The sequence below is a fragment of the Emys orbicularis genome, chromosome 2, assembly GCF_028017835.1.
Source record: "Emys orbicularis isolate rEmyOrb1 chromosome 2, rEmyOrb1.hap1, whole genome shotgun sequence".
Taxonomy (NCBI): Eukaryota; Metazoa; Chordata; order Testudines; family Emydidae; genus Emys; species Emys orbicularis.
Window position 1 is genome coordinate 253434318 of NC_088684.1, and position 26811 is coordinate 253461128.

The 26811-nt window shown below is 38.4% G+C and overlaps 1 protein-coding gene across 1 annotated transcript in view; it reads right to left on the bottom strand.

Moving 5' to 3' along the window:
* The window catches only part of AKAP9 (A-kinase anchoring protein 9), a 202990-nt gene that overhangs the window by 104900 nt on the left and 71279 nt on the right, over positions 1-26811 (bottom strand). Inside the window, exons 4-12 of the mRNA XM_065398462.1 lie at positions 23616-23669; positions 21774-21944; positions 18131-18286; positions 15755-15952; positions 11886-14336; positions 9552-9765; positions 4732-4811; positions 2710-2848; positions 1744-1841 (exon numbers count right to left, since the gene is read on the bottom strand). Coding sequence (XP_065254534.1) covers positions 1744-1841; positions 2710-2848; positions 4732-4811; positions 9552-9765; positions 11886-14336; positions 15755-15952; positions 18131-18286; positions 21774-21944; positions 23616-23669 — 3561 coding nt within the window. The remainder of the gene's footprint in view (positions 1-1743; positions 1842-2709; positions 2849-4731; positions 4812-9551; positions 9766-11885; positions 14337-15754; positions 15953-18130; positions 18287-21773; positions 21945-23615; positions 23670-26811) is intronic.

Below are 26811 nucleotides of genomic sequence, written 5' to 3' on the forward strand. Positions count from 1 at the left end.
TTCATTTCTGTTTAGATTTAGCTGATTAATCTTATTTCATAATACGTTTTCCAACCTGTGTTCTAAATATATCAGGCCAATGCACAGGATATTTGATGGGTCATTCTTTAAATAAGATTATCCATGTAATTTTACATTATGTAATTGCTCAATTTTATACATCTACCTGTGCCTCTGATCAAAATTGTAAAAAGCAAACAGCAACACCCATAAAAAGTGACAACCTTCATAGTATAGTAGATTCCACTGAATAGCAACCCTATTAATGAAAACTTTCTGTTCATGGAAACATGGAACCAATACCATGCAATGACTATAATGTTAATTGGCCTGGACATTGGCAACAGGCATGCTGGCTAGTGACAATTTTTTTGTGGAAAGCCTTGGCCACAGGTACCTTTGTGGGGCAGCGAGGGACAGAAGCAATGGGACATGCGAAACCCAGGCCCTGGGTAGGCTGCAGCAGGGAGTCGGGCTGCCGGTGGCGCAAAAGCTGCCAAGTATCTGTGCTCCCCTGTGCTCTCCAGGAACCTGGAGGACTGGGTTCAACACATTTCAGAGCCCCTGCCTCCTGTGGAAAGCCCCGGCCACAGGCAGGTTTGCAGGGCTGTAGCCAGTGAAGGTAGCACTGGGACGTGCAGCTTGGAAAGCGCAAGGAGAGGTACCTTGAGCCTCTGAGCTTCCTTCTCTGGCTGCAGCCTTGCAAAACTGCGTCTCTCTTATTGGCAACTGCAGGTTACTGCCCAATTTTGGCCATCTGCTAAGGGGTTGTTAGTAAGCGGGATCTATTGTATATACTAAAAATGGTTGAGCTATAAATCATGCCTGAACTATATTTATTGTCCTCAAATTTCTCAGAACCAGACTTGGCGAAGTACTTGTTTTAGGAACCATATGCATGACATTAATTACAAATTAATTACAAATTTTAACAAACCTACTTTCCTCAGGAAGGACAGTTAGTACATAATTTCCAAGAAAATGTAAAAAATAGCACAAAACCTGACATTTTGTGGCTCCATATTAAGCGGCAGGACAAGATTAGAAATGGGGATATTTGAAGCTGAACCCAGCATCCACCTCCATCAGTACTACTTTGGTTTTGGTAGCTTTCTTGGTATGGACATATTAGAATGGAAGAACAATGAATTCTGAAGCAAGTTTACCAAGGAATGGCTGTACATGGCTGATGATTACGGGGGCAGCAAAAGCTTTGGTGGTGAGATTAAAATTGCTAGTGATGGACATAAACTGAACAAGGCCACCTTAAGGGCCAAGCCAAAGAATAATTCAGGTGGCACTCGATCTGCAAGAAGGCTATGTCCCATTGGGATATGCCAAGATGATGATAAAAATATCTTGTAAAAGCATCTTGAAATATTATAAGAATGTTAGTGTAACTTTTTTCACCAAGAATACCAACTGAGTTTTATATGACATAAAACATCACATTTAAGAGGGATTTCCATTTAATTTTGAAAAGTTCATTTCCCCTTCTTAGACCCAGGTACATTACACAGTCATTAAATGATCTTTATACAAGGCCTCGATTCTGCAAAAACCAGCACATGTGCTTCATTTTATGCATGAAATAAATGGGCCAAGTGAAGTTTACATGCACAAATTTAAATATGGGCGTGTTTGCAGGATTGGGACTTAATAAACAAGGAATAGATGGACTCCACAGCCAGCATCTGGTTCGCATATCCACCTTATAATCGTATGGAATTGTAAATAGTCTACCTTTTTACAGTCCCTCATAAACTGTGTATGAAGTGCCATCAGCCTGTTGTATTCTTCCATTATCTTGCTCAGAAGAATTTGCATACTTTCTTGCAAGGCTAAATTACAAAGAGAGCTGGTGACATTTTCATCAAATTCAGTTACTGCATCGTTACACATTGTATTTTTAATTAATCAGCTTGTTCACAAATTCTTAACTGAAGAGGATTAGTATCATTACCGTTATACTACTCCATTATTGTAAGTGGAAGAGGGGCTATACAAATTTTTATGCACTTAGTATGCATGTGTTTGTTTATAATTTATGGTAGGACTGCTTAGCTTCTCTTGTTGTATGAGCAGAAAAATCAATCTCCTCACATTATCTATCTGAAACTTCCACTACAATAAGCACAGCATAGGACAGCACTCACAAAATAAGAGTGATTCAGAATATTGAGGCATCTTGAATGCTGATTAATTGGTGATGTAAATAAACAACTGAATCATATGCAGAAATAAAAGGGGTGTATAAAAATTGTTGAGCAGACATATTAATACTGACTTCAGATCAGTGATCTTCAAACTGTGGAGCACACCCGCTAGGGGAGCATGGAGGAACGTCTGCGGCGGCGCAGTGGGTCCTGGGCCAGCCCCCACAGTGGGGCGGGGAAGGAGCGCCACCCTACCCCTCTCTGCCCTCAGCTCCTGCTCCGGCCCCATCCCCGGCTGCAGTTGCGGCCCTGGCTCTGCTTCCAGCTCAGCCACCGGCCCTTGCCCCCCTCTCTCAGCCACAGCTCTGTCCCTGGCCACTGGCCCAGCTGTGACTCCACTTCCGGCCCAGAGGGGTATGGACATATTCCATTATTGGCAACGGGGGGTGCGAGAGGAAAAGTTTGGGCACCACTGCCTTAGATTATTAATTATAAATATCAGTATATTAATATAGTGTTGTCATCAATATCTAAAAGTTACTATATGTGTTACCTTGAGCTTGAATTCTGTGCGTTGGTAATTCTATGTCAGCTTCCTTTCTCTCAAAAGTAGGAACATGGAAAATGTCTTGTTCTCCAGGACTAACTTTGACAGGAGTTGAGTGTTGTTCACTCTGAACACTGCAGAGAAGCTATATGACAAACAAACAAAAATATCAAAAATAAATAAATATAGTTCAGGCTACAGCAGATTATTTATGACTATATTAAAGACAACAGGCAGAGGAAACAAAGCAAGTTCAATATAACGCGGTTTCACCTATAATGCGGTAAGATTTTTTGGCTCCCGACAGCGTTATATCGGGGTAGAGGTGTACTCCCAAAAGAGAAAGAAGACATGATCTCTGTTCAGAGGAGATAAACTAGATTAGACATTATGTAAGGAGGTGGTCACAGGACAGAAGGTAGGAGTAAGGAGATGGGGAATACAACGGTAGTATCTATACAATTATGTGATTACTCTGCTAGAGCTAGCATACAGACTCAAAGTAAAGAAGGCAGGACTTTGGGGTTTTTTCTTATATTCAAAGTAAATATCTAGCTTGGCCAGTTTCATGTAAATTGCCCAGTTTTGGATGGCAGAAGATAATGTATGTACATCTTTGAATTTTTTTAATATCGCAAGTTTGGTGATAAAGATAACTGTGTTGACATAATAGACTTCTGAAAGGCATTTGACTTAATCTGCGTGACATTCTGATAAACAAATTATCGCGGACAAAAATCGATGCAGCCTATATTAAATAGATTAAAAACTGCTTAGCTGACAAATAACAGAAAAGTAACTGTAAATGGGGAAATCATGATCTTGGTTATGTCTATAGTGGGGTCTTGCAGAAATCTGTTCTCAGCCCAATGCTAGTCAACATCTTTAGATATGATTTGAAAGGAAATACACATCATTCCTGGTAAAATTTGCAGATGACATAAAAATTGGTGAAATAGTAAATAATGCTGGGAATAGGTCAGTTACAGAGGTTGACCTCCATTTCTTGGTCAGGCGGGCTCATTTGAACAACATGTGTTTTAACATAGCCAAATACAAGGTCATACATTTAGGAACAAAGAAGGTGGGTCATATTTCTAAGATGGGGGACTATATCCTGGAAAACAGTAACTCTGTAAAGGAGACAGGAGTCATGGTTGATAATCCTCTGAACAGGGACTCCCAGTGCGATGCTCTAGCTACTATGCCTACAGTTTTTGGACGTATAAGCAGTGGACTTCCAAGAAAGAGAAGGAAGGTGGTATTACCTAGGCATATAGCATTAGTAAGACCATTACTGGAATACTGTGTCCAGTTCTAGTGTCCACACTTCAAAAAGAGTGTTGAAAAATTGGAAAGATTTCGGAAGAGTTACAAGAATGACCTGAATTATGTAAAACATGCCTTATAGTGAAAGACTAAAGAATCTCAATGTATTTAGGTTATGTAAGAGAATGTTAAGAGGTGATTTAGCAACTATATAGGGAAGAGATTTCTGATAATAGAAGACTCTTTAATCTAGCAGAAAAAAAGCAAAACAGTTAACCATTGGAACAATATACCAAGGGACAAGGTGGATGCTCCATCACGAAGTCTTCAAATCAAGACTAAAAGATATGCTATAACTCAAACAGAAGTTATGGTCTTGATGCAGAAATTACTGGGTAAAGTACTTTGGCCTGTGTTTTGCAGGAAGTCAGACTAGTTAATCATAATGGTCCCTTTTGGCATTAAAATGTATGAATCTATGATTTTTGGCCATTTGCAGAGGTTTACAGAAAGGCGGCAAGATTTCAGAAGCACTATATACAGAACATTGTGGGGAAAAATACAGGAGTTGAGGAAATACATGAAGGAAAGAAAAATGTTCTGATTTCTCAGTCTCAAAGTGAAGGATTACTGGGAGAGGAAAAAGCTCTGATGAAAGTTTGTTAGGGGTGGTGAGAAGAAATAATTATATTAATATATAAACAGTTCTTGATTTTCAAAATTCCTATGTAAAAAAGTGTTTCTTTGACAAAGTCTTACCTGTGTGAGCCTAAAGCATTCCTCAGACACTGCCTTGCTTAGCTTTTCTATAAGCATCACTGTAGATTTGCCTTCGTCATCTATTAATACAGATTATTATTATTATTAACTTACTTATTGTAGCATGCATTAGATGTCACACACTTTTCAAACAGACAAGAAGGTTCACAATGTGGACAGACAGACAAATAGACAGAAATTGGGGGAATGGGAAAGGAGATGTTGCTTACCTTGTAGAATAACTGCAGTTCTTCTAGATATTTGACGTTAGGTGGTTCACTTCAGGTGTGCATGGGCCCCATGAGCCCACGATGGAAGACTTTTGGTAGCGGTTCCTGTTTGGTCCACACATGTGCCCTAGCTAACCTCGTGCCCCTTACTAAGGGCAGCGTCAGATGAACTACCCTCAGTTCCTTCTGTATTACAAAGTCTAATGGAAACAAGACTCCAAAAAAGAAGGGAAGGGGGGCAGGTAGCGTAGCACCAACAAGACTAAAATCTCGAAGGACTCTAATTACTGTACAAGTATCCTCTCCTTCTTTGAGTAATTTCCCTATGGGGTGCGCCACTTCAAGTGACTCCTGAGCTGCATACCTTAAAGGAGATGGGCACTGAGGAACCCAGTCTGAGGCTGTTGTAGAACTGCAGTATCAAAGGCAGTATCTGCCCTAGAGGCATGTATTAGGGTACAGTTTAGAGAAAGTGAGCACCAAAGACCATGTGGCAGCTTTGCAGATTTCTGCAATGCATATTGTTAGGAGTAAGGCAATGGAAGTAGATTGCAATTTGGTGGAATGGGCATAGGAGGGAGCTGAACCTTAGCAGCCTCTTAACAAGCAAGTGTCCAGCTGAAAACCCACTTGAATAGTCTCTGGGTCAAAACGGGATCCTCTTTAATTCTATCCACATAAGAGACAAATTGTCTTGGGGAGACTCTAAAGTAGCGGTTTTCAAATTATTGGGCGCACCTCCCTTGAGTGGGATGCGAGATGTGTACCTTTAAAAAAAAAAAAAAAAAAGTTCTGGCTGTCAGCCCCAGGTGGCCGGGGCTTGTGCAGAAGGGGGGACAGGACTTCTTGCCACTGCAGATGTTTGTGAAATTTCTCTGAAAAAGGACAGGGAAGGAGCAGATGCATAGACATGAGCCCAATGTTATTACCACCAATACCATCTGTCGCAAGTAATCTGCTCCCATGAGGTACAAAAATAGGAGTGATCATCTCCAAAAGGAGGGGGGTGGTTGGGAGGCAGGATGATGCAACTGTAAATCCAGATAATGGGATTGTTCATGGCCCTTGATGAAGATACAGTATCAGAATGAATCCTTGGTTGACGAAGATGACTGTGCTGCGACAGTCATAATGACTGATGTTTTTCCCTTCTGGAACCTAAGCTTTTCCTGGAAGGTTCTGAAGGTCTATGGTAAGCTGGAAAATGAGATCTTTGATCTGTCTGTGACCTGCTGAATCTCCTTTTATTTGCAAGTGTATAAATCCTTAGTGAGTGGAGAGTAGCTCTTAAATTCTTTAGGGAATGCAAGGACTTATCCATGGATTCACTGGATAGCCTAGAGGTTCCTGATGATTATAGCCAGGATGCATGTCACATGATAACTGCTGTAGAAATGGAGTGGGCTGCTGTTAACAGCCACATCAAGAGAAGCCTGAAAAGAAGTTCTTGCCAGGAGCTGACCTTCAGCAATGGTGGCCTGAATTGCTCTTAGTGTTCCTCAGGCAAATATTCAATAAAGTAATCAAACTTTGAATGATTTATGTGGTTGTACTTTGCAACAAGCAACTGGTAGTTGGCAATCCTGAATTGCTGGGGGTAGATGAGTAACACTTACAACCCAAGAGGTCCAACAGTTTTTGTTCCTTGTCATGCAGGATGGTTTTGCCATGGTGTGGCCTATTATGCTCGTTCACTGCATCCACCACAAAGGAGATGGGTACCATGTGTGTGAACAGAAATTCTGAGCGACTAGCAGGGACACAATTCTTTTTATCTGTCCTCTTACAAGTTGGAGGTATTGTGGCCAGGCTTTGCCAAATCATCTTGGACAGTTGAAGTGAAGTCTTATTTATGGGCACAGCTACCTGGATGGAAAAAGCAGTGTGTAGGATGTCCAAGAGTCTATGCTGGATCTCCTGTAGCCCTTCTGAGGGGATTTGAAGAGTGTCAGCATGAGGTCTTGAAACTGATTAGAGTCATTCACATGTGATCGGAGGCAGGGGGACATGACTGCCTCGTCAGGAGAGGAGGAAGAGATATTTATTTGACCATCAGCAATTTTCTCATGCTCCTCAAAGGATTCTTCCTGCAGTAGAGAATGAGGTAAAGGAATGGGAGGGACAGGAATTGGTTACTTTTGATGTTCAGCATGGGGGTAGCTGGATGCTCTGGAAAAGTGCTGTTGAAAAGCAGCCCATGGATTCCAGTATGGTCACTGAGGGAGGCAAGAAGGAAAGGCAAAAGATACCCAAGATAGATCATACCAAGAAATACGTGAGATACTCGAGCCTGTTTGTGTCTTGGGATCTCCTCCAAATAGACTTCAGGGGAGGTTGGTCTAGGTTGGTAGTCAAATAAGCCTTGGACAGAGATATGAGAGTCAAAGCTGCTTTCATTCCCATAATGAATGGGGAATGCAGACAATAGTGCAACTGCAGGTTGTCCATCCATTCCAGTGGGTACCAGGGAACCAGTCGGTACCAGAGAGGAGTGAAGTACTGTGGTAGGTGAGACTGTGGTACCCAGAGTCTTCTCGGGTCTGTAAGCAAGGGGGATTCAGGTTCATTGGATACGAACAGGTCCCTAGAAAAGCTATATTCCTGCAGTACTGGGTGAATCTGTGTGGAAACCTGGCAGGGCTTGCCAATAGAATATAGTGGTACTGAGGATGATGCAGGGTGCAAGGATAACAGTCGACCAGATTGTACTGTCGATTTGGATACGGTACACAGTGAGGAAGAAGTGGAGGCATTACTGTCTTCCTAGCTGTAGAATCTTTAGAGAACCTAGCATCTTGACTGTGCTTGGATGGTACTGGGGCAGGCTTTAGCAGTGATCGATGGGTACTGTGGGGCTTAGAAATACCCAAAGCCTTCCACATGGAGGGACCTTTGGTACCAGGAATGCTTGGAGCCTTGGCAGTACCCTTGCTTGGGACACAAGGTCTCCGACACGACAGAGCTCTTAGCACCAACTTATTTTTGAGATTTAGAGCTCCTCTTGCTAGATGACTTGGTGCTTTCTCCCGCCAGTCTCTCCTGTGAAGGTCTTATGGGTCATCAAGCTGCAGAGGTCAACTATGGTCACTGGAAGACTGCTGTACCAGGGCAGGTGGTATCCAGCCCTGGGTCTGATGCAGGTCAGAGGAAGAGCCATCATGAAGAGCCTCAGCTTTATTTCCCTGTTCTCTCTATATTTACTTTTGAACCCTGAGCAAATCTCATATGTAGAAGGAATGTGAGTGTCTAGAGCAGGGGTAGGCAACCTATGGCACGCGTGCCAAAGGCGGCACGCAAGCTGGTTTTCAGTGGCACTCACACTGCCTGGGTCCTGGCTACTGGTTGGGGGGCTCTGCATTTTAATTTAATTTTAAATGAAGCTTCTTAAACATTCTGGGAAGGGTCCCAACAAGTGACACAATGTTTAAATCCAAAGGAACCAGGCATAACCTGAGGATTTAAGATTCCCTCAAAGAAGGAGAACCTCTGAGGAGAGAAACCCTTGAGGAGAGGTAAGTGAAAGGTACCAAAAATAAAACACTGAACTAAACTAGTAAAACTAAATACTATGTTAAAACTAAACTAAACGAAACTATTCCAAAGGGTAAGTTAGATAGAAGTAGCTTCACTAGACACTTTGTCTCAGGCCAATGCGGCTGAGAAGGAACTGAGGGCAGTTCATGAACAATGCCCTATATATCCTTGGTACAGGGCATGAGGATAGCAAGTGTGGATGTGTGAACTGAACAGGCACTGCTACCAAAAGTCTCCAAAGGTGCATGGGCCACATGGTCACCTGAAGAGGATCACCCATAGGGACATTATTCAAAGAACAACATATACTTTTTTCTTAATATACATGTCAACTAGATTTAGTCAGCATGACAAAAATGGGTCCTTAAGAAGGACTTAAATATGGCGTGGTATATCAATAAGTTCAGGAAGTTGATACTATATAGGGGGAAACATGTCAGAAGGCCCAGAAGTGATTGACAAATGAGCAGTCAATGGAGGAGCCATGGGGGGGATAGCAACATGAAGTGAGACATACTCAGATAAGAAGGGAGGGGCAGAGTTATGCAGAGGTTTGAAGGTGGTGATAAACAAGCTTGAATAGTGGATAAGGAGCCAGTGGAGGGATTCAAGGAGGGGAATGACATAATCAAGACAAAGGACAAAGAAGTAATTGTGTTACTACATTTAACTAGTATGATTTCAATACGGAATACAAACCTAAACATTTTTTAATGTAACCCTCTAAAATGATTGCCCTAAGACAAATAGCAAAAAATAAATTTGAATACAACCATCTATTAATAAATCTAATCATAATAAAAGTGATAGCTTACATAAGATTTTTCAAAATTATGTTGAATAATACACACTGTGTACTACGTAATGGGCTTCTTGTAACTTTACAATAATTTGAGTTAAAACATTTAAATATAAAAAAGGAAATATTGGATAGAAGAAACTATTTTGTTTGACAACTGAAGAAAATTTTTTCTCCAACTTTTCTGGTCACATGCTCTCTTTTAAAGAAATATTTTTTCACAGAGAATTTCTCTCCTATCATTTTCAACAAAATACCTGCTTGTTGACCTTTCAAGGTCTGGAGCTCCAGTTGATGCATTTTCTTAAGCTCATTCATCTCTTGTGTATGACTGCAGATGAGCTCCTCTTTAAGGCTGCAGAGTGCATTCTCTTTTTCAGCTTTCAAGTACTCACGGACCTGGTCTACATGAGCTGAATAAACCAGAGAGAGACAAATGCGCTGGGCCTCCATCTGTAGCCGTAAATCAGCCTTTGAATGGAAATACACATGTTGCAAAGAGTTAAAAATAAGGAAGCAAGAAAGTCCGAATTTTCTGTATTTCATTACAGCTGCTAGTTTCATACAATAATAATTTTAAACATGTCCACCTGACACCTAAACATAATATTAACATTTAAACATTTGTTAACTATTATCTAGTTTTTATTTGCAGTCATAAACCAAATCTGTACAATTAAGAGATTTCCTAAGTTCAAAATATATCTGCACATTCTTGCTCTAGTGATTCAGTAATGTAAAGCATACTTACAAACCATATTTTCCTTTGAAAATCACTATTACTTAGTGAACTGATATGAAGTTCAATAGGCATGTGCCAGAGACTACGATGGCTGCATGACAGTTTTCAAGAAAATTTTCAGGGGAATGACAAGTCAGTTATGTAGTCTGGAGAGAAGCTTGAATTGGAGTAGAAACAGTCCCAAATTTATTCAGTGAGTGGATTAAAGGGCTGAGTTCTTAGTTTAAAAGCTCAGCTGACCCTTCACAAAGGAAGTGAATACCAGATCATGCTGTGTGCTTGACTGGAAAGGCAAGAAATAGCATCAATTCTCAAGCCAGTGAGATAGTCAGGGACCTGTTTATCATTTACATATCAAATTATATTTTGTAAATTTTGATATTTTGGTAATTTTTCTTGTTATTTCAAACTTCGTTTTATTTTTCTTCTCTATTTTTCTACATTAGCACACAGTGCACTGAATTTAGCATTGGACTCTATGGCCCAGATCTTTGTCTAAGGCTAAGAAGCATACATCACAACTGAGGAAGGACAAGTGAAAAGTTAGCCTGATATCCACTTTGGTAATACTAGTCATGTGGACTCTTAACAGTAAACTGTTTTAAAACTGTCAAGAAATACATATGATCACCTAAAAAAACCTGGTCAAGGACAAAGTCTAAGGTATTGGTGCCTATGAAAAACCTAACTTTTGCTACAATATTTATTGAATCACTGCGTGTAGATTTAAGGCCAGATTTTTGATGCCTGTCTCTGTTTAAATATACCTCTACCTCGATATAACGCTGTCCTCGGGAGCCAAAAAATCTTACCACGTTATAGGTGAAGCCGTGTTATATTGAACTTGCTTTGATCCACCGGAGTGCGCAGCCCTGCCCCCCCCCCCCCGGAGCACTGCTTTACCGCGTTCTATCCGAATTCGTGTTATATCGGGTCGCGTTATATCGAGGTAGCGGTGTATTAGTAAAATATCTAACTATCTGTTTGCACCCCACAAGCAAGTACAGATAATACTATTTGTATTTGTACCTGCAATTCAGCATGGATACAAAAATGCAGGCATAATTGCACCTCCAAAAACAGAGGTTAGGTGGAGGCCCAACTGGCTTTTAAGATCTTCTGATATTAAAATATGATATTAAATATAAAAATATATTCACCTTCCATTTCTCCACTTCCTAGCCAGAAAAATTAAATTGAGAGAACATTAATGTAGTGGCAGTGGGTTGCTAAAGGTTCTACATTTTGTTTTGCAAGTTTAATCAAACATAATTAGTGAGAAAGTATAGTGAATTGTCTTCATTCCTTCCTATTTTTTGTTTGAGTGGGTATACTGAAGAGCTGGAGAACTAATCATAAAAAAGGTAGAAGTGTCTTGGAAAAAATAATCAACTCTTTCCTGACCTCTCCAACAAAAATCTAGAATCATTAAAACTTTTACTTTCTTTGAGTAAGATAGGATGTTACAACTGTATTGAAGACAAAATGCAATAATTAGGTTTTGCTTCATAATATTTTAACTGATGGCAAAGAATTTACCAAAACTGAAAGTTTAATTTTAGTTTAATATTTTTGCTGCTTTCACTAAATTTAATATTTTATTTCTTTTGATCTATTCATACATCCATTAAAAAGGAACTCCTTCACACACTCCTTGAGAATTCTTAAACATACAGCTATGAAACAGATCACTCCTATGACCCCCCCCCTTTAACCACTAATCAACATATCCACAACAAACAAAAGCCCAGAAGCAAAAGGCATATTTAAGATAAACATTAACTTTCATTATTTTGCACAGATATACTCCTGGTAACTTTCTTTACCATACAGGTTTCTATAAACATACCTGTTCAGATTTTAATATATCCAGTTGCTGCTGAAGCTGATCATTTTCATGCTGTGTAATGACCAGTAGTGATGTTTCTCCTGCTAGTCTGTCAGTCATCTGGTGCAGATGATCCAACAATGATTGCTGCTCTGGATTCAACATTTGCTGAATTTCCTTCTCTGTTACCTGATGATCTGAATCTTTACATAAACTCAGATGATCTTCTCTTACTTTTATTTCCTCACCAAGTTCATTGCTGGGATCAAATATTAGATTTCTAGTTTCAGACACTGGGATAGCATCTGCTTGAGCTTTTTCTTTAGAGTATTTTGTCTTCTGTTCAAAAATGTTAACATTTTCTGTCTGATTGTGGCTAATTATGACTTCTAGTTCTTTACATCTTGCTAAAACTTGTTCTTTCTCTTGTTTTAAAGATTTAACTTCTTCACTTAATTGACAAATTTCACTATGTTTTAACTTTAATTGTTCAGAAAGATCAGAAAGTCTCAAGGACAGTTCCACTTTTTCACGCTGGGCTACCTCAAGCTTTTCCATAAGTTCTGTAGTGTCTTTCTCAACAACTTCTCCAACTTCAAAAGTTTCTGCTCTGCATATTTTGTCTTCTTTAGAGCCTTCAAAGACTGAACTTTTCGTTTTCAATACAACCAATTCATAGCTTTGTAAATGCTGAAGCTCTTCAGTCAGAACCTTAAGCTTGGTTTTATATTCAGCTTCCTCTTTGTTTTTGCTCTCTTCTAAATCAGCTTTTATTTTTAGAAGACAAGCATATTCTTCCTGCAGCTCTTGATAACTAGCTTCAAAATTTTTCTCAGCAAATGAAAAAGTATTCTTTTGCCTCTCAATTTCTGTTTTGAGTTCAATGTCTTGCTTTATAAGCTGCTCATTTTCAGCCATTAGCTTTTCTATTCTTTTTTGCACGTCAAGGTCTTCTGACTTAGAATTAACACTGTCTGTGAAAATCAAATTTTCTTCTGAACTTACCAAAATATGTTTTAATTTCTCCTCTAAAGCTCTATTTTCATCTTTAAGAAGGTTATTTTGTGTCTCAAGCTCTGTACATTTTTCTTGAAGGCTAACTTCTTTCTCTTTCATTTGTTTCTCCAACAATTCAGTTTTAAGTTGCAACTCTTGAACTTCTTGTTCAAGTGTACCCTTTTCTTTTTCTTCTTGCCTAAGAACATCAATCTCCTTTTGGAGTTCCTGTATTTGAAGAGTCATTTCTTCTGATTTAGAATTTACAACAGACTGCTGCAAATCTTTCAGCTTTGAAATCTCCAATAACAGCTGACTTTGCTTTGTTATTAAGTTGTCCTTTTCAAATTGCAGGGCTTCTATCTTTTGACTCATTTCATTTTGTGCTTCTTCTAATTCCTGTTTATAGTGTGTGGCCAAGTTATCTTTAAGAATTTCAATGCTTATTCTGTGCTCTTGTTGTAAGTCTTCTCTAAGTTTGGACAGTTCTTCTTCATGACTAAACAGAAGCTGTGTCCTCAGTCTCTCTAATTCAGCTTCTTGAGATTCAGCCATTCTGTCCAAAACTTCATCCTTCTCTCTTTCTAGCATTTCAAGTTTTATTTTATAATTTGTGACTTCTGCCTCGTGTTTTAATTCTAACTCTTTCCTGAGCTCAGATGCAGAAGCAAGCTGAGCTTTCAGATCTTCAATCATAACCTGGTATTTATCTGCTTCATTTAATCTGCATTCTTTGTCCATTATGGTTTGCTTGGCTCTCTGAATCTGCTCTCTTGCAAAGGTCAATTCTTGAAAAAGATCTTCAATTTGTGTTTGTTGAAGAGACTTTTCTGCTGAAATTTCTTCCAGTTGTTTTGACAAATCTTGCTTTATTTTTTCCTTCTGATAATTAGCATCTTGCAATTTCATATTCAATTCATTAATTGCAATATTCATTAAATTTACTTGATCTTCATTAATATTATCACTTGAACATGGATTTAAAGTTTTCTCCAGCTCTATTTTTTGTTGGGCAAGAAGTTCTTCAATTTCTAATGCATGTTGCTTAATTAACTCTTGCTTCATTTGTACAATCTGCTGCCCGTACATCTCATCTAATTCTGCCTGAAGTTCTGCCAGTCTCCTTTGTGTTTCTAATTCCATTCTTTGTACAATGTCAGTTTCAAATTGGCTGTCTTTATGGCATCGCTTCTGTAATTCTTCCACAGTACCCATTAACTGTTTTATTTCATCAGAACATTGTCTTTCTTTTTGTTTGCAGTTAGCCAGTTGTAGTTTCACATTATTTGCCTCTTGATTCTTTTGTACAATCTGTTCTTTTAATTCCTCAAGTGATTTATTGGCATCTGATAATTTTTCCTTCATCTGAAATGCATTTTTTTCTTCTTCTATTATTTTTGCTTTCAGCTCTCCAATTAGTGCTTCTTTTTCTTGTAGTTTTTTATTAGAATCTTCTCTTTCATTTTTGTGTTTCTCCTTTAAAAAGCAAAAATATGCCATATTTTAACTTTTGACATCTCAATATTTGAATGTTTTTAACCTTTGAATATTATACTTACAATTTCTTCTTTAAAACATCATGTTACACTGTAAGCATTTCTAAAATTAGATCTAAACCATTTGCTACTCAATTTCAATAATTTTCTCTGCATTGGGAATAAATTATGGTTCAAGATCACTTTATTTTTTCCAGTGCTGCACTTGCATTTCAAAAATGTTTGGCTTAGTTAGTTGAAAGCAATTCTTATAGAATTAGTTTCCTATACAAACTACGTTTCTTCAGAAATTAGAAGTTATATAGAGAAATATACACAAGAACAACATTTACAATGTGGGGGAACGTTTGACTTTGAGCACCACCATTAGGGGCTGATTCACCAACCACTGAAGTCAATGGGAGGTTTTTTCATTGATTTTAGTGGGCATTGTATCAGTATGCACCAAGGATCCATTAATTTTCATACTGTATACACTATGTCATTTGAAAACACCACTGAATACAAGTAGATATATCAATAGGCCCAAATATGCACTCTTTTAGTGGATGTATTTCAAATGTCTGTAGAACAGTCAAGAGGTTTTGGCTGGTGCTTCTTTAAAGGGCATTCAATTTTGTGGAGTGATTTGAGATGTCTTCCATGAAGGACACTAAATAAACACAAAAGATATACCATAAAGCCTAAAAATACATCTTGTTTAAGACAAGAGAGTTATTCAAACAACTGTTTTTATATTTTCTTTCAAAGTTACTGGCATTTAACATAAGCATTCTAATTCCAGTTCTACCTTTCTCATTCACTTGTTATAAGTATTTCTGCTGTAATTATAAAAGTTTATTTGGACATTTTCTTCTAGAGTCTAAAATCAAGACCCAGCAATTCAGCTAGTACTTACTTCTAAACTATGCATACAATATACATTTAATATAATAAACGTAACAGTCTTTGTCTTAAAGAGACAACAAGTTCCCTTTATAAAATGAATATAGGAAGCCAATATTGTCACCGCCTCTAATGAGGAGTTGCACACACATATTTGGTGTTATATTTATAATTAACTTCAAATGAACTGTAATTAGGAAAACAACATCAAGTCAGGTTTCAGAGTGGTAGCCGTGTTAGTCTGTATCAGCAAAAAGAACGAGGAGTACTTGTGGCACCTTACAGACTAACAAATTTATTTGAACATAAGCTTTCGTGGGCTAAAACCCACTTCATCGGATGCAGATGCAGTACAGCGCAGTACAGTACAGCAGATGCATCCGATGAAGTGGGTTTTAGCCCACGAAAGCTTATGCTCAAATAAATGTGTTGGTCTCTAAGGTGCCACAAGTACTCCTCGTTCTTTTAACATCAAGTCAATAGTAACAGGTATCAGTCTAGTAAGAAACCTACCATTTCATAGACACTGATTCTGTCTTGCAAAAGTGTAATTTGTACTTCAAATTCTTTATTCTTTTTTTGGTAATTCTTCAGTAGATATTCTTGTTCTTCTAGCTGTTGCTGATGTGTAAGGATCTGTTGTTTGGCTTGTAATAAATCCGCAGCTGTACTACTATGGCTGGTATTCCTTAAGGCTTCACTTGCCTGTAACTTACACATAGAAAAAACATAGGCAGGTCAGAGTTTTCTAAACCAGCAATCCTCCCATTTGCTCAGTTTATCTATAAGCAGGGAAAGACTGTTTGAAATTTGTTTGTCACATTGTCTTCTCTTTTAGTAGCAATGGGATGGTGTTCATCATGTTGGAATAGCCAGCAAATTATTTTTTCATGCTCAGTATTACACTGCTGCTGCTTCCCACCCCCCAGTCATCAGGGGAGAGATCTTGAACGACTGCTGGGGATGCAACACAAGGCCCAGAAGGGATAGGCAATGCCAGTATACTTGTATGGTAAAAGGGGTGGCTGCCCCTCCATCTCAAGTCGACTGCCTTCCCATTGGCTGGGGATGAGTGATCTGGCTAGCTTATTGGCTCTTGTGTGCCCTCTCACCCATATTTATACTCTCCTGGGCTTTTCAACAGCCTCTTGTTCCTGTTAGTTGCCCTGCCCTCCCCCCTCCTCTTAGTTGTAGTGTTGTGTTTTTTAGGATGTTGCATGTGTCACTGATCACCTGTTTTGGGATCGTGAAGGAATTTTTTCCATTGGATCAAATTAGCCTATGTCTAGTGGGGTTTTTTCACTTTCCTTGCAGCATCATGGAGGCACAGTTGGGTTGTATGCAATAGACTTTAAAGTTTAATATTAGGAAAGGAATGACTGTTTAGCTTGTCACAACATGTGGCCAGTGCAAATAAAGGTTAAAAGGGCCAGCTCCCACAGGTAAATGAAATTCAGGATTTCATTGGTAGACCTTGGGCCTATAGGAGAAGGGGAGACCTGAAAGATTTTCAGATTGAGGTTCCCTCTTGGTAATCTCTGCCCTCTTCACTCAGGGGGATGCAGAGAGGATTTAAAAGCAAACTGAATCCTAAGGGTAGGCCTGAACTACTGGTTATATCAGGGGTTGGCAATCTTTCAGAAGTGGTGTGCCGAGTCTTCATTTATTCACTCTAAGTTAAGGTTTCGCGTGCCAGTAATACATTTTAACATTTTTAGAAGGTCTCTTTCTATAAGTCTATAATATATAATTAAACTATTGTTGTATGTAAAGTAAATCAAGTTTTTTAAATGTTTAAGAAGCTTCATTTAAAATTAAATTAAAATGCAGAGCCCCCCCGGACCGGTGGCCAGGACCCGGGCAGTGTGAGTGCCACTAAAAGTCAGCTCACATGCCGCCTTCGGCATGCGTGCCATAGGTTGCCTACTCCTGGGTTATATGGTGGGAATCCTGTAACTCTGCATTGCAACCAATTAAACACCTGGTATGTGAGAGTGGTGGGTAGGCATAAAGTGCCTCTTCACTGTGTAAAATTAATACCATTGTGGCCTGCTACTTAAATCCATCCCATATATCCGTTGTTCATTTGCGGGCATATCTCAAAATATGTTTTATGGCCAACTAGCACAGGGCAGCAGTATATTAGGAAGTCACTTTGAAGTGATAATATGCCTTGCACCTGCAATTGTTAATTCTCAGAAATCAGTATGTGAAATACTGTAGATTCACAATGTCATGCTCGAAGCTTGTGGAAGTTACCTTTGAGTGTTCAACAGCTCAAAATACTAAAACATTTAACTGCGGCACAAATTAATAATGATGAAGCCTCCGTGGTTACCATTATACTCAATCATCAGTTCCTTTTTGAACAAATTAATATAAAAATATGTAACAAAAAGGAACAATGGAATAATCTTCAACCCCAGCAGAGAAAGTAGGGGTGTGACTAAGCCTCTAATAAGACTCTAGGGTGAAAACCTGAATCCAATGAAGTCAATGGGAGTTTTGCCATTGATTTCAAAGATGCCAGGATTTGACCCCTAATCTTTTGAAAACAGTTAGTACAGGTAAGTTTTCCTTTCTACAGTGGTTGCCATTAGAAAGCCAGTATTTACCAACAGTTACTATCGCGCAATAGAAGTGAAACCACATTATTTCCTATTGTATTATAGGAAATGAGTGCAATATTCCAGATACTACAATGTGGTAACTGTTGGCAAATACTCTTTTAATCACTGTAGATCCCTACTCTTGGGTCCAAATTTTCAAAAGTTTACATGAAAGAACACCGATTTTGTTTCTAAAGGAAGTAATACTTCATGGATTTTGTTATCCAAATTGACCCTCTTTCATCAAACCTGATGAAATATTGTTAGCAATAAAACTTACATGCTGAAACTGAATTTGCAGTTTCTGGCTTTGTTCAGTAAGCTCTAAAAATTCCCTCAGTGTTTCATCCTTTTCTTTCCGTGCTTGCTGTAGATTAGTAGTAAGCTGTGTGATAATATCATCTCTTTGTTTGATAGCAGCCTCAAATTCTTGAAGCTATGGAAGGTTAAGTTAGTGCAATCAGTGCAAGTCAAAATATCTACAAAAACATAATAAATTATTCTCATAAAATGGGAGTAAAAAAGTAAAACGTATTGAATGCATGACATCTCTACTCAGAATGCTTAAAACACCTACGGCAGCATTAATATTTTAGCAATAACTTTTATACCATAAGTATTTAAAACTATTCAGACACAGGATATTGCTTTCTTCCTTAAGCAATTTTGACACAATTTCCCAACCCCCCCATAAGATACTTAACTGAAGAATGTAATCTGGACTTTATATTGACAAGGTATTGCATTTTGATTAAATTTATCAGAGTTAGAATGTGAAACTACGTTAAACCAGAAGTTCTCTAAAACATTCTTCGACATCAGTATGTAACGTGCAATAAATTGGGACTTCATGAGATAATGAGGAAATCAGATTAAACATTCAAGACTGATACATGGTATATAGCAGTGAGAGGCTTAGATGGACACTTGTAATAAAGAAAGGAAAAAGGACAAAAGTACTGTTGATGGAAATAAATTCCTTCGGAAGTGTTATAAGTACCTTTCAGCAGCATAGAATCATAGAATATCAGGGTTGGAAGGGACCTCAGGAGGTCATCTAGTCCAATCCCCTGCTCAAAGCAGGACCAATCCCCAACTAAATCATCCCAGCCAGGGCTTTGCCATATATTTTATTAAATTCTGTAAACCATGAATTGTACACTATTATTAACTGCCATTAATTTTCTTTAAAAAAATTAAATTTCTTGTGGTTTACTTGAAAATTACTTAATTTATTTAAAAACTCTTCTTTCTACAGCCAGCAGAAGTGTTAAAATGTACATAATCTGTCAGTCAATATACATGTTCTTAAATCATTAACCTGCTCATATATTATACTGTAACTTTAATTTTCTATGCTCTTCTAAAGAATAAAAAGCACCTACAGTTCATACAGGGAGATGTTCACTTCACTGACTTCAATGGCTTTGCAGCCACTTAAGTCAATGGTAAAGTGGGCACAGCACCTACCAGTTGTACGAAAACCAGAGCACCAGTAGCAGCCATTTTGTTCCCCAGGTTGACTGAATTTTAAAATTATTTTTATAAAGAAAATCGAAATGAAGTGTTAGTTTCTGGCTTTTCATTAAACTTAGAAAACTAACATCAGAAAGTCAATGGAAGTGTCTACATGGAACACTTTTCTTATAATGCTAGACATTCACCTGTGTGCACTGAAGGAAAAGTTTAGTACTACCACATGATGCTTTTGTATTGTTCTCAAATGTTTTAGCTGAGGTTAATTCATAGTTAAAAGGCATATTATTCAGTACTGATAAGAAAGCAAGTGGTTTTTTTTAAACACACAGACCTACTCTCTATGAGCAGTTTGAGAGAACTGAATTCTGTTCATATCATCCTTGATTGCTTTGAAAAAAATAATCTGCTGAATCTACTAAGGGCCTGATCTTGCAAAGTGCTAAGTGCCCTCAAATCCCATTTTGATAGATCAAGTCCTAAAACAGTTGTTTGTTTTTACACCTTCACTTCCCTGGATGATGCAATTGCTGGACAACCATCTTAATACATAAACAGGCATAAATTGGGCAGTTATACATGCCAAGCCCTTGTACATACATAGGATCCTACCAAATTCACGGCCATGAAAAACACGTCATGGATGGTGAAATCTGGTCTCTTCCCATGAAATCTGATCTTTTATGTGCTTTTACCCTATACTATACAGATTTCACGGGGGAGACCAGTGTTTCTCAAATTGGGGATCCTGACCCAAAAGGCAGTTGCAGAGGGTTTGCGGTATTGCCACCCTTACTTCTGCATTGTCTTCAGAGCTGGGTGGCTAGACAGTGGCGGCTGTTGGCCACATGCCCAGCTCTGAAGGCAGCTGCCTGCCAGCAACAGCACAGAAGTAAGGGTGGCAATACCATACCATGCCACCCTTACTTCTGCGATGTGCCTTCAGAGCTGGATGGCCGGAGAGTGGCGGCTGCTGACTAAGGGCCCAGCTCTGCAGGCAGCAGCACAGAAGTAACGATGACAATACCATACCATGCCAACCTTACTTCTGCGCTACTGCTTACAGCAGCTCTTCCTGGGCTCCTGACCAGCAGTCGCCGCTTTCCAGCTGCCCAGCTCTGAAGGCAGCGCCGCCATCAGAAGCAGTGCAGAAGTAATGGTTGACATACTGCAACCCCACCATAATAACTTTGCGATCCCTCCACAACTCCTTTTTGGGTCAGGATCCTTACAATTACAACACACTAAAATTTCACATTTAAATAGCTGAAAACACGAAATTTACAATTTTAAAAATCCTGTGACATGAAATTGACCAAAACGGATCGTGAATTTGGTAGGCCCCTATAGTGAACATATATAATTTTAAGTATCTTTTCTTTCACTGAAAAGCACAGTGTTGGCAGCAACTAAACAGAAGAAATTATAACTCTTGTAAAATTCATCAAGCACAAATGGTACAAGATACAGTAAATAGGAACTAAGCATGAATTAAAATGTATCTGTACCATGGAAGATAAGTGGTCTTTCAAATCATTCATATGCACTGAAAGAGAAAACAGTGATAACCTATCCCTTTTTTTATTTATAGGGAATGCTACTTAGAAGGATATCCAGAAAATTACATATCCCTTTTCATAGATTTGCTAAAATAAAAGGAAATCTTTCAAAAACAAACAAAAAAATCCCACAGGGATGAATACAATTAAGACTACTTAGTTTAAAACACGTTTTGTAAACCATGATCCAACAACAAAATTCTATCTACAGTAGAAACTTATAAAACAAAGCAAAACATGAACACACATTCAGTATACAAATCAACAAAAGGTCAAAGAAAAGAGAGACAAATGTGAAATGAAATACAGACCATGAAAAATAAAACTATGCCTTAAATTTCACCAATGGTCCAAATTCAGTGTGATGTAAGCTAACAAATACCTAACGACTTTAATAGGAGTACCACCTGCTTACATCAGGGCTTGTATGCCTGTCTGCAAACTCTGACAGACAAATGACCTCCTGGTTAAGTAGCTACTTCAGGAATCTCACTTCTTTGGTAGGTGGAACTTGATACTCTGCTTGGTCTCTGAGGAGCAAGGGGAAAAGAACTGTGTACTGCCATTGGACAATTAATGAGGAAGAATTAGAGCTTGTCTTGAGGAAGCCCATGTATCCACTCTTCCAACCATAAGGCGAGCACTGCAACAGCTAAGCACCGAGTGAAAATGTTGGCCAGAGAATAAAAAGAAAGGTGAAACACACTGGAACTTCCTTTCAAGTAAAGATGATACATGCTGATGAAACCTCATTCTCTTTGGAACTAAACAAAATTCTGTATTCCACACTCTGACTGGCTCTCTTTAACCATAAACACTTCCAGGTGACACTCAGCATTTTTGTGTGTAACCAAGTAGCAAACAGAAAGCAACATAAGGTAATTATACCTGTTGCAATCCTTCTGTACCATATGCTGCCCTCATTTCTTCTAGTTCTCTGTTTAGCTCTTCAATCTCTTGTTGTTTCCCAGCCAATTCATTCTCCATCATCTGTAGTCGTGTCTGAGACTGCTGCATTTCATGCTCAGAATAAGTCTCTCCAACTCCAAATTCTTCTTCCTAAATCAATCCAAGTTCCTTAACAACCCAACACTTACATGTTTTCTCAAGGTGAGCAGAGTCAAATTTTGAATTCTCTATCAAATACCACGTTAGAACATTAAAATATAACATAGCATTTAGGAGCTTATTGCCATGGTAACCTGCCTTGTTGGCATAATTTACACCTTAAGAGCACTGACATACAGTACTTCTGTGAATTCTGTATTAAAAGGCTAAGCTTTATACTAGAAGGAGTATTTTTTGTTTTTCCTAAAGTTTAAAAGAGGCAACAGTATACATATTAAGATGTCATGAAACAACAACAAAGCTAGATAACATAGCATACCACAGAATTTTTGTTAGTAAGCCAGGTAGTTTTGTTCAACCAGAATATTACTATACAAATTGCATAAGGTTTTTAGCAACAGAGGGTCCTGTGGCACCTTTAAGACTAACAGAAGTATTGGGAGCATAAGCTTTCGTGGGTAAGAACCTCACTTCTTCAGATGCAAGTAATGGAAATCTCCAGAGGCAGGTATAAATCAGTGTGGAGATAACGAGGTTAGTTCAATCAGGGAGGGTGAGGTGCTCTGCTAGCAGTAGAGGTGTGAACACCAAGGGAGGAGAAACTGCTTCTGTAGTTGGATAGCCATTCACAGTCTTTGTTCAATCCTGATCTGATGGTGTCAAATTTGCAAATGAACTGGAGCTCAGCAGTTTCTCTTTGGAGTCTGGTCCTGAAGTTTTTTTGCTGTAAGATGGCTACCTTAACATCTGCTATTGTGTGGCCAGGGAGGTTAAAGTGTTCTCCTACAGGTTTTTGTGTATTGCCATTCCTGATATCTGACTTGTGTCCATTTATCCTCTTGCGTAGTGACTGTCCAGTTTGGCCAATGTACATAGCAGAGGGGCATTGCTGGCACATGATGGCATATATAACATTGGTGGACGTGCAGGCCAACTCCACTGGCCATCACCTACAGCCCTCAGCTTAAACCTCTCCAACGCATCATCAGTGATCTACAACCCATCCTGGACAATGACCCCTCACTTTCACAGACCTTGGGAGGCAGGCCAGTCCTCGCCCACAGACAACCCGCCAACCTTAAGCACATTCTCACCAGCAACCACGCACCGCACCATAACAACTCTAACTCAGGAACCAACCCATGCAACAAACCTCGATGCCAACTCTGCCCACATATCTACACCAGCAGCACTATCACAGGACCTAACCAGATCAGCTACAACATCACCGGCTCATTCACCTGCACGTCCACCAATGTTATATATGCCATCATGTGCCAGCAATGCCCCTCTGCTATGTACATTGGCCAAGATCAGGATTGAACAAAGACTGTGAATGGCTATCCAACTACAGAAGCAGTTTCTCCTCCCTTGGTGTTCACACCTCTACTGCTAGCAGAGCACCTCACCCTCCCTGATTGAACTAACCTCGTTATCTCCACACTGATTTATACCTGCCTCTGGAGATTTCCATTACTTGCATCTGAAGAAGTGAGGTTCTTACCCACGAAAGCTTATGCTCCCAATACTTCTGTTAGTCTTAAAGGTGCCACAGGACCCTCTGTTGCTTTTTACAGATTCAGACTAACACGGCTACCCCTCTGATACATAAGGTTTTTAGTACCCAACATTAGTAATAGGATTTAATTTGTAATACTATACCCTGATTAAGTCTGCTGGTATAGCTGTTCTTGTCACAAAACTGCAACCATTTACCTGTATAAAGACAATTTCTAGACAAATTATAATTTAAGATGCAGCTTAAATTCTAGCTTCCTTTCATTTGAGATGTATCTGATTATTTTTGTAGACAAAACCTTGTGAGCAGAGAACAATCACTTCATTTGAAATGCACACAGTTAGTATATACTGTTTCAGAATCTGATTGTTTTGCACAATTCAGATATACCTAATTGTATCAAAAGTAGCAAGGGTTATTATTTTGTAATTTAGAGCCTCTCAGATTAATTAAACCTGGGCTGATGTCTTTAGGATATAAACTGCATTAGAATTCTGATAAACAAAGAAACAAGGAAATTCAGATTTAAAGCTTCACATTTTAAATGTTATAATATTAAAAATCAATAACAGAACATACAATATGAGCAGACTGAAAAAATAATACATTTTAAACACAAAATATTTTGAGTACACACATTTAAAAATGGTGAAGAGAGAAGCTCAGTAAAGAGTACCTTAAATTACCTCTCCTCATCCATTTTTTGTAAGGTGTGCACTTCATAATTTGCTATTACTAATCACTCTCCCCTGGAATCAGAGTTATTATATCGTATTCTTGTAATCTGAAATAATTTCTTACACTGAAAAATGTACAAGACACTTTGGATTTAAAATAAAATATCTGAAAATTATTTCTTCCCTTTCACTTACCTGCTGCTGTCACACGGTGCAGCGTCCATGAGAATTTTGGCTCTAGAGACCACATAAGCCAATAATAAAGAGACTCCAAAATTTTAAGTGCAACCCAAAAACAATACTTACAGATCAACAAGAAAATTGTAAGAAACAAACACAAAAATACACAGGGCTTTTACTCAGCAGGTCCTTTGACCCATGTGTAAAATGGTGTAACAAAAAACTGCCACATTCCTCTCAGAACTCCTCTCCACATAAGAATCTGAAGTAGGAGTGAGGATTTTGGAGAAGGGGAGCTACTGTATATTTATAGAATTTCAGTTCCACCCAACATCATCACTGTAGCGTTTAAGTAAAAAAAACAGTATGGAAATCTGCTTAGGAATTGTCTAGGCAGGGCATTACAATATGAAGGCATCATGTCTGTGCAAACCCTAAAGTCTAACATCAAAATGCACTGGCATGCAAGGGATCAAAGTCTGACCCCCAAGTTTGATTAAAGCAGTAGGGTATCAAAAAGAACAATGCCTCACTCCTGAATGACATTTTGGTAGAGACACAGAGGGTTGCTGACTTGCTTTGGGGGGAGTCAAGTCCAGACCTCCTCTACAATAAGTAAGGTCACCAAAACATAGTCTAAGTTTGAGAGGGAATGAATACTGTAAAACACTGTAAAAATCAGGGGATCCCAATAAACTCCTCTGCCCCCATATGGGCACAGCAGGTACTCTTAGCTCTGCAGGGCAACTGACTGCCACTACATTCACCCAGCGTTTGCACTGTAGCTACTAACATGAGGCCTTAGACCAGATTTGGGCTTCTGGTCCGATCACAATAATAACAGATTAGTAGGAACAAAGCATGAATGTAAAACAAAATGCTACTTTTCTTTTTCCTTTATGTACTCCAATTTCTATTGGTTCTTAAATTGATAAATAAAAACACTGGCTACCGAAGAGTTATACGCCACATCTGTTGGATTGCCCACAGTGGTCCTCTGGTGTTGTGTATAATCTCTGTACTTCTCCCATCCAATTCTCTGTGGAATCTATTATACTTTTTCTCTTTTGGCATGGTGCAAGGTGAAACCTAACAATGTTTTTAATAAATTTCATTTGGTATTCCGAAGTGTAGACTGAGCACAATGGAGAGATCTGGTGGGTGCCAAACAGGCATATTTTAGACATGGAAAAGTATTGCCTGTAGAAAAGCTGGCAAACGATTACAGGAATGTGCAAACACTGATTTTGAAATATCTTGTTTTAAAATAGATTATAAATTAATTTGTAATTTTGAAGGCCACAATCCTGCAAACGATTCAATGCTTGTGGACCTCTGTGCAAGGCTCATTGATTTTAATGGGTTTCCATATGGGCATACTGGGTTGCCTACACAGAGCTCCCTACAACACTGGCATCTAAGTCCATATATATCATTGATTATTGATTTGAAATCTTACAATTTAATTTCTACTTTTAAAGTTTTGCAATGCACCTTTAAGGTTGAAATGTTATTAAATCACACTGGTGTGCCTATGTACTGCAGCATATAATACATGAAATCATCCATTTTAGGAGATCCTGGAAATACTGAGTAACAAGAGCACAGTTTTTAATCTTAGTTCTGAATTTTCCTGTTTTCATTATTATCTTAATATTTTCACAAGAAATATTCCCCAAACATAAAATCTCTTTTAAAATGTTTATAATCTTTTGTGTAAAGGCAAATGTGCTTTAATTTATACTTTATTTTATACTGTTTTAGCAAACACAATGCATATTTAAGCAAAAGCAGACTTAAATATCACAAAACTAACCAAGCAGCACCACTGAATATAGTGATTCATGACTACTGCCACCAGGGGTCAGCACAATTTTTTTGAGCCATTGCACTTTAATGTACAGTATAGCTATCACCATCAAGCTCCATAAAGATGATTTTAGATCCTATAGACCTCAGAATCCCTGACATGCTACCACACAAACTGCAGCATCAATTTTCTATATGGAGCTATTTCAATGCTATTAGAAAGATTTGTTTAGAAATTAAAAAATTACTTTCCAATATAAATTATCAAGTTTACATGTCAAAGCATTGGCAATGTAGGACAAATTTTTATATATAAAAGAATAGCATATTATTGACTGACAGAAACTTTCAGATCAGAAAACAAAAAAAACCCAAAGCCCTTAATTTCATTACATATGAGTTTCTATAAAAGCATTTGGAATGGGTAATGTATTTTTATTCCACATCTTTAAAAGAACTCATATTTATTTATTTATTTTAAATAGTTCTTTATTCCAATGTGAGGATTAAGATATACATTTTATTCAGGAATTATTTCACTTTTATTGCCAATTATTATTCCATGAACACAGAAGTTTATAATATCAATACTGGCAGACGACATTGCTTGCAGCCTGCAATGTTGCTAACTGCTAACGGTCTCTTTTAATGGGTCCCTCTTTTAAACTAAATG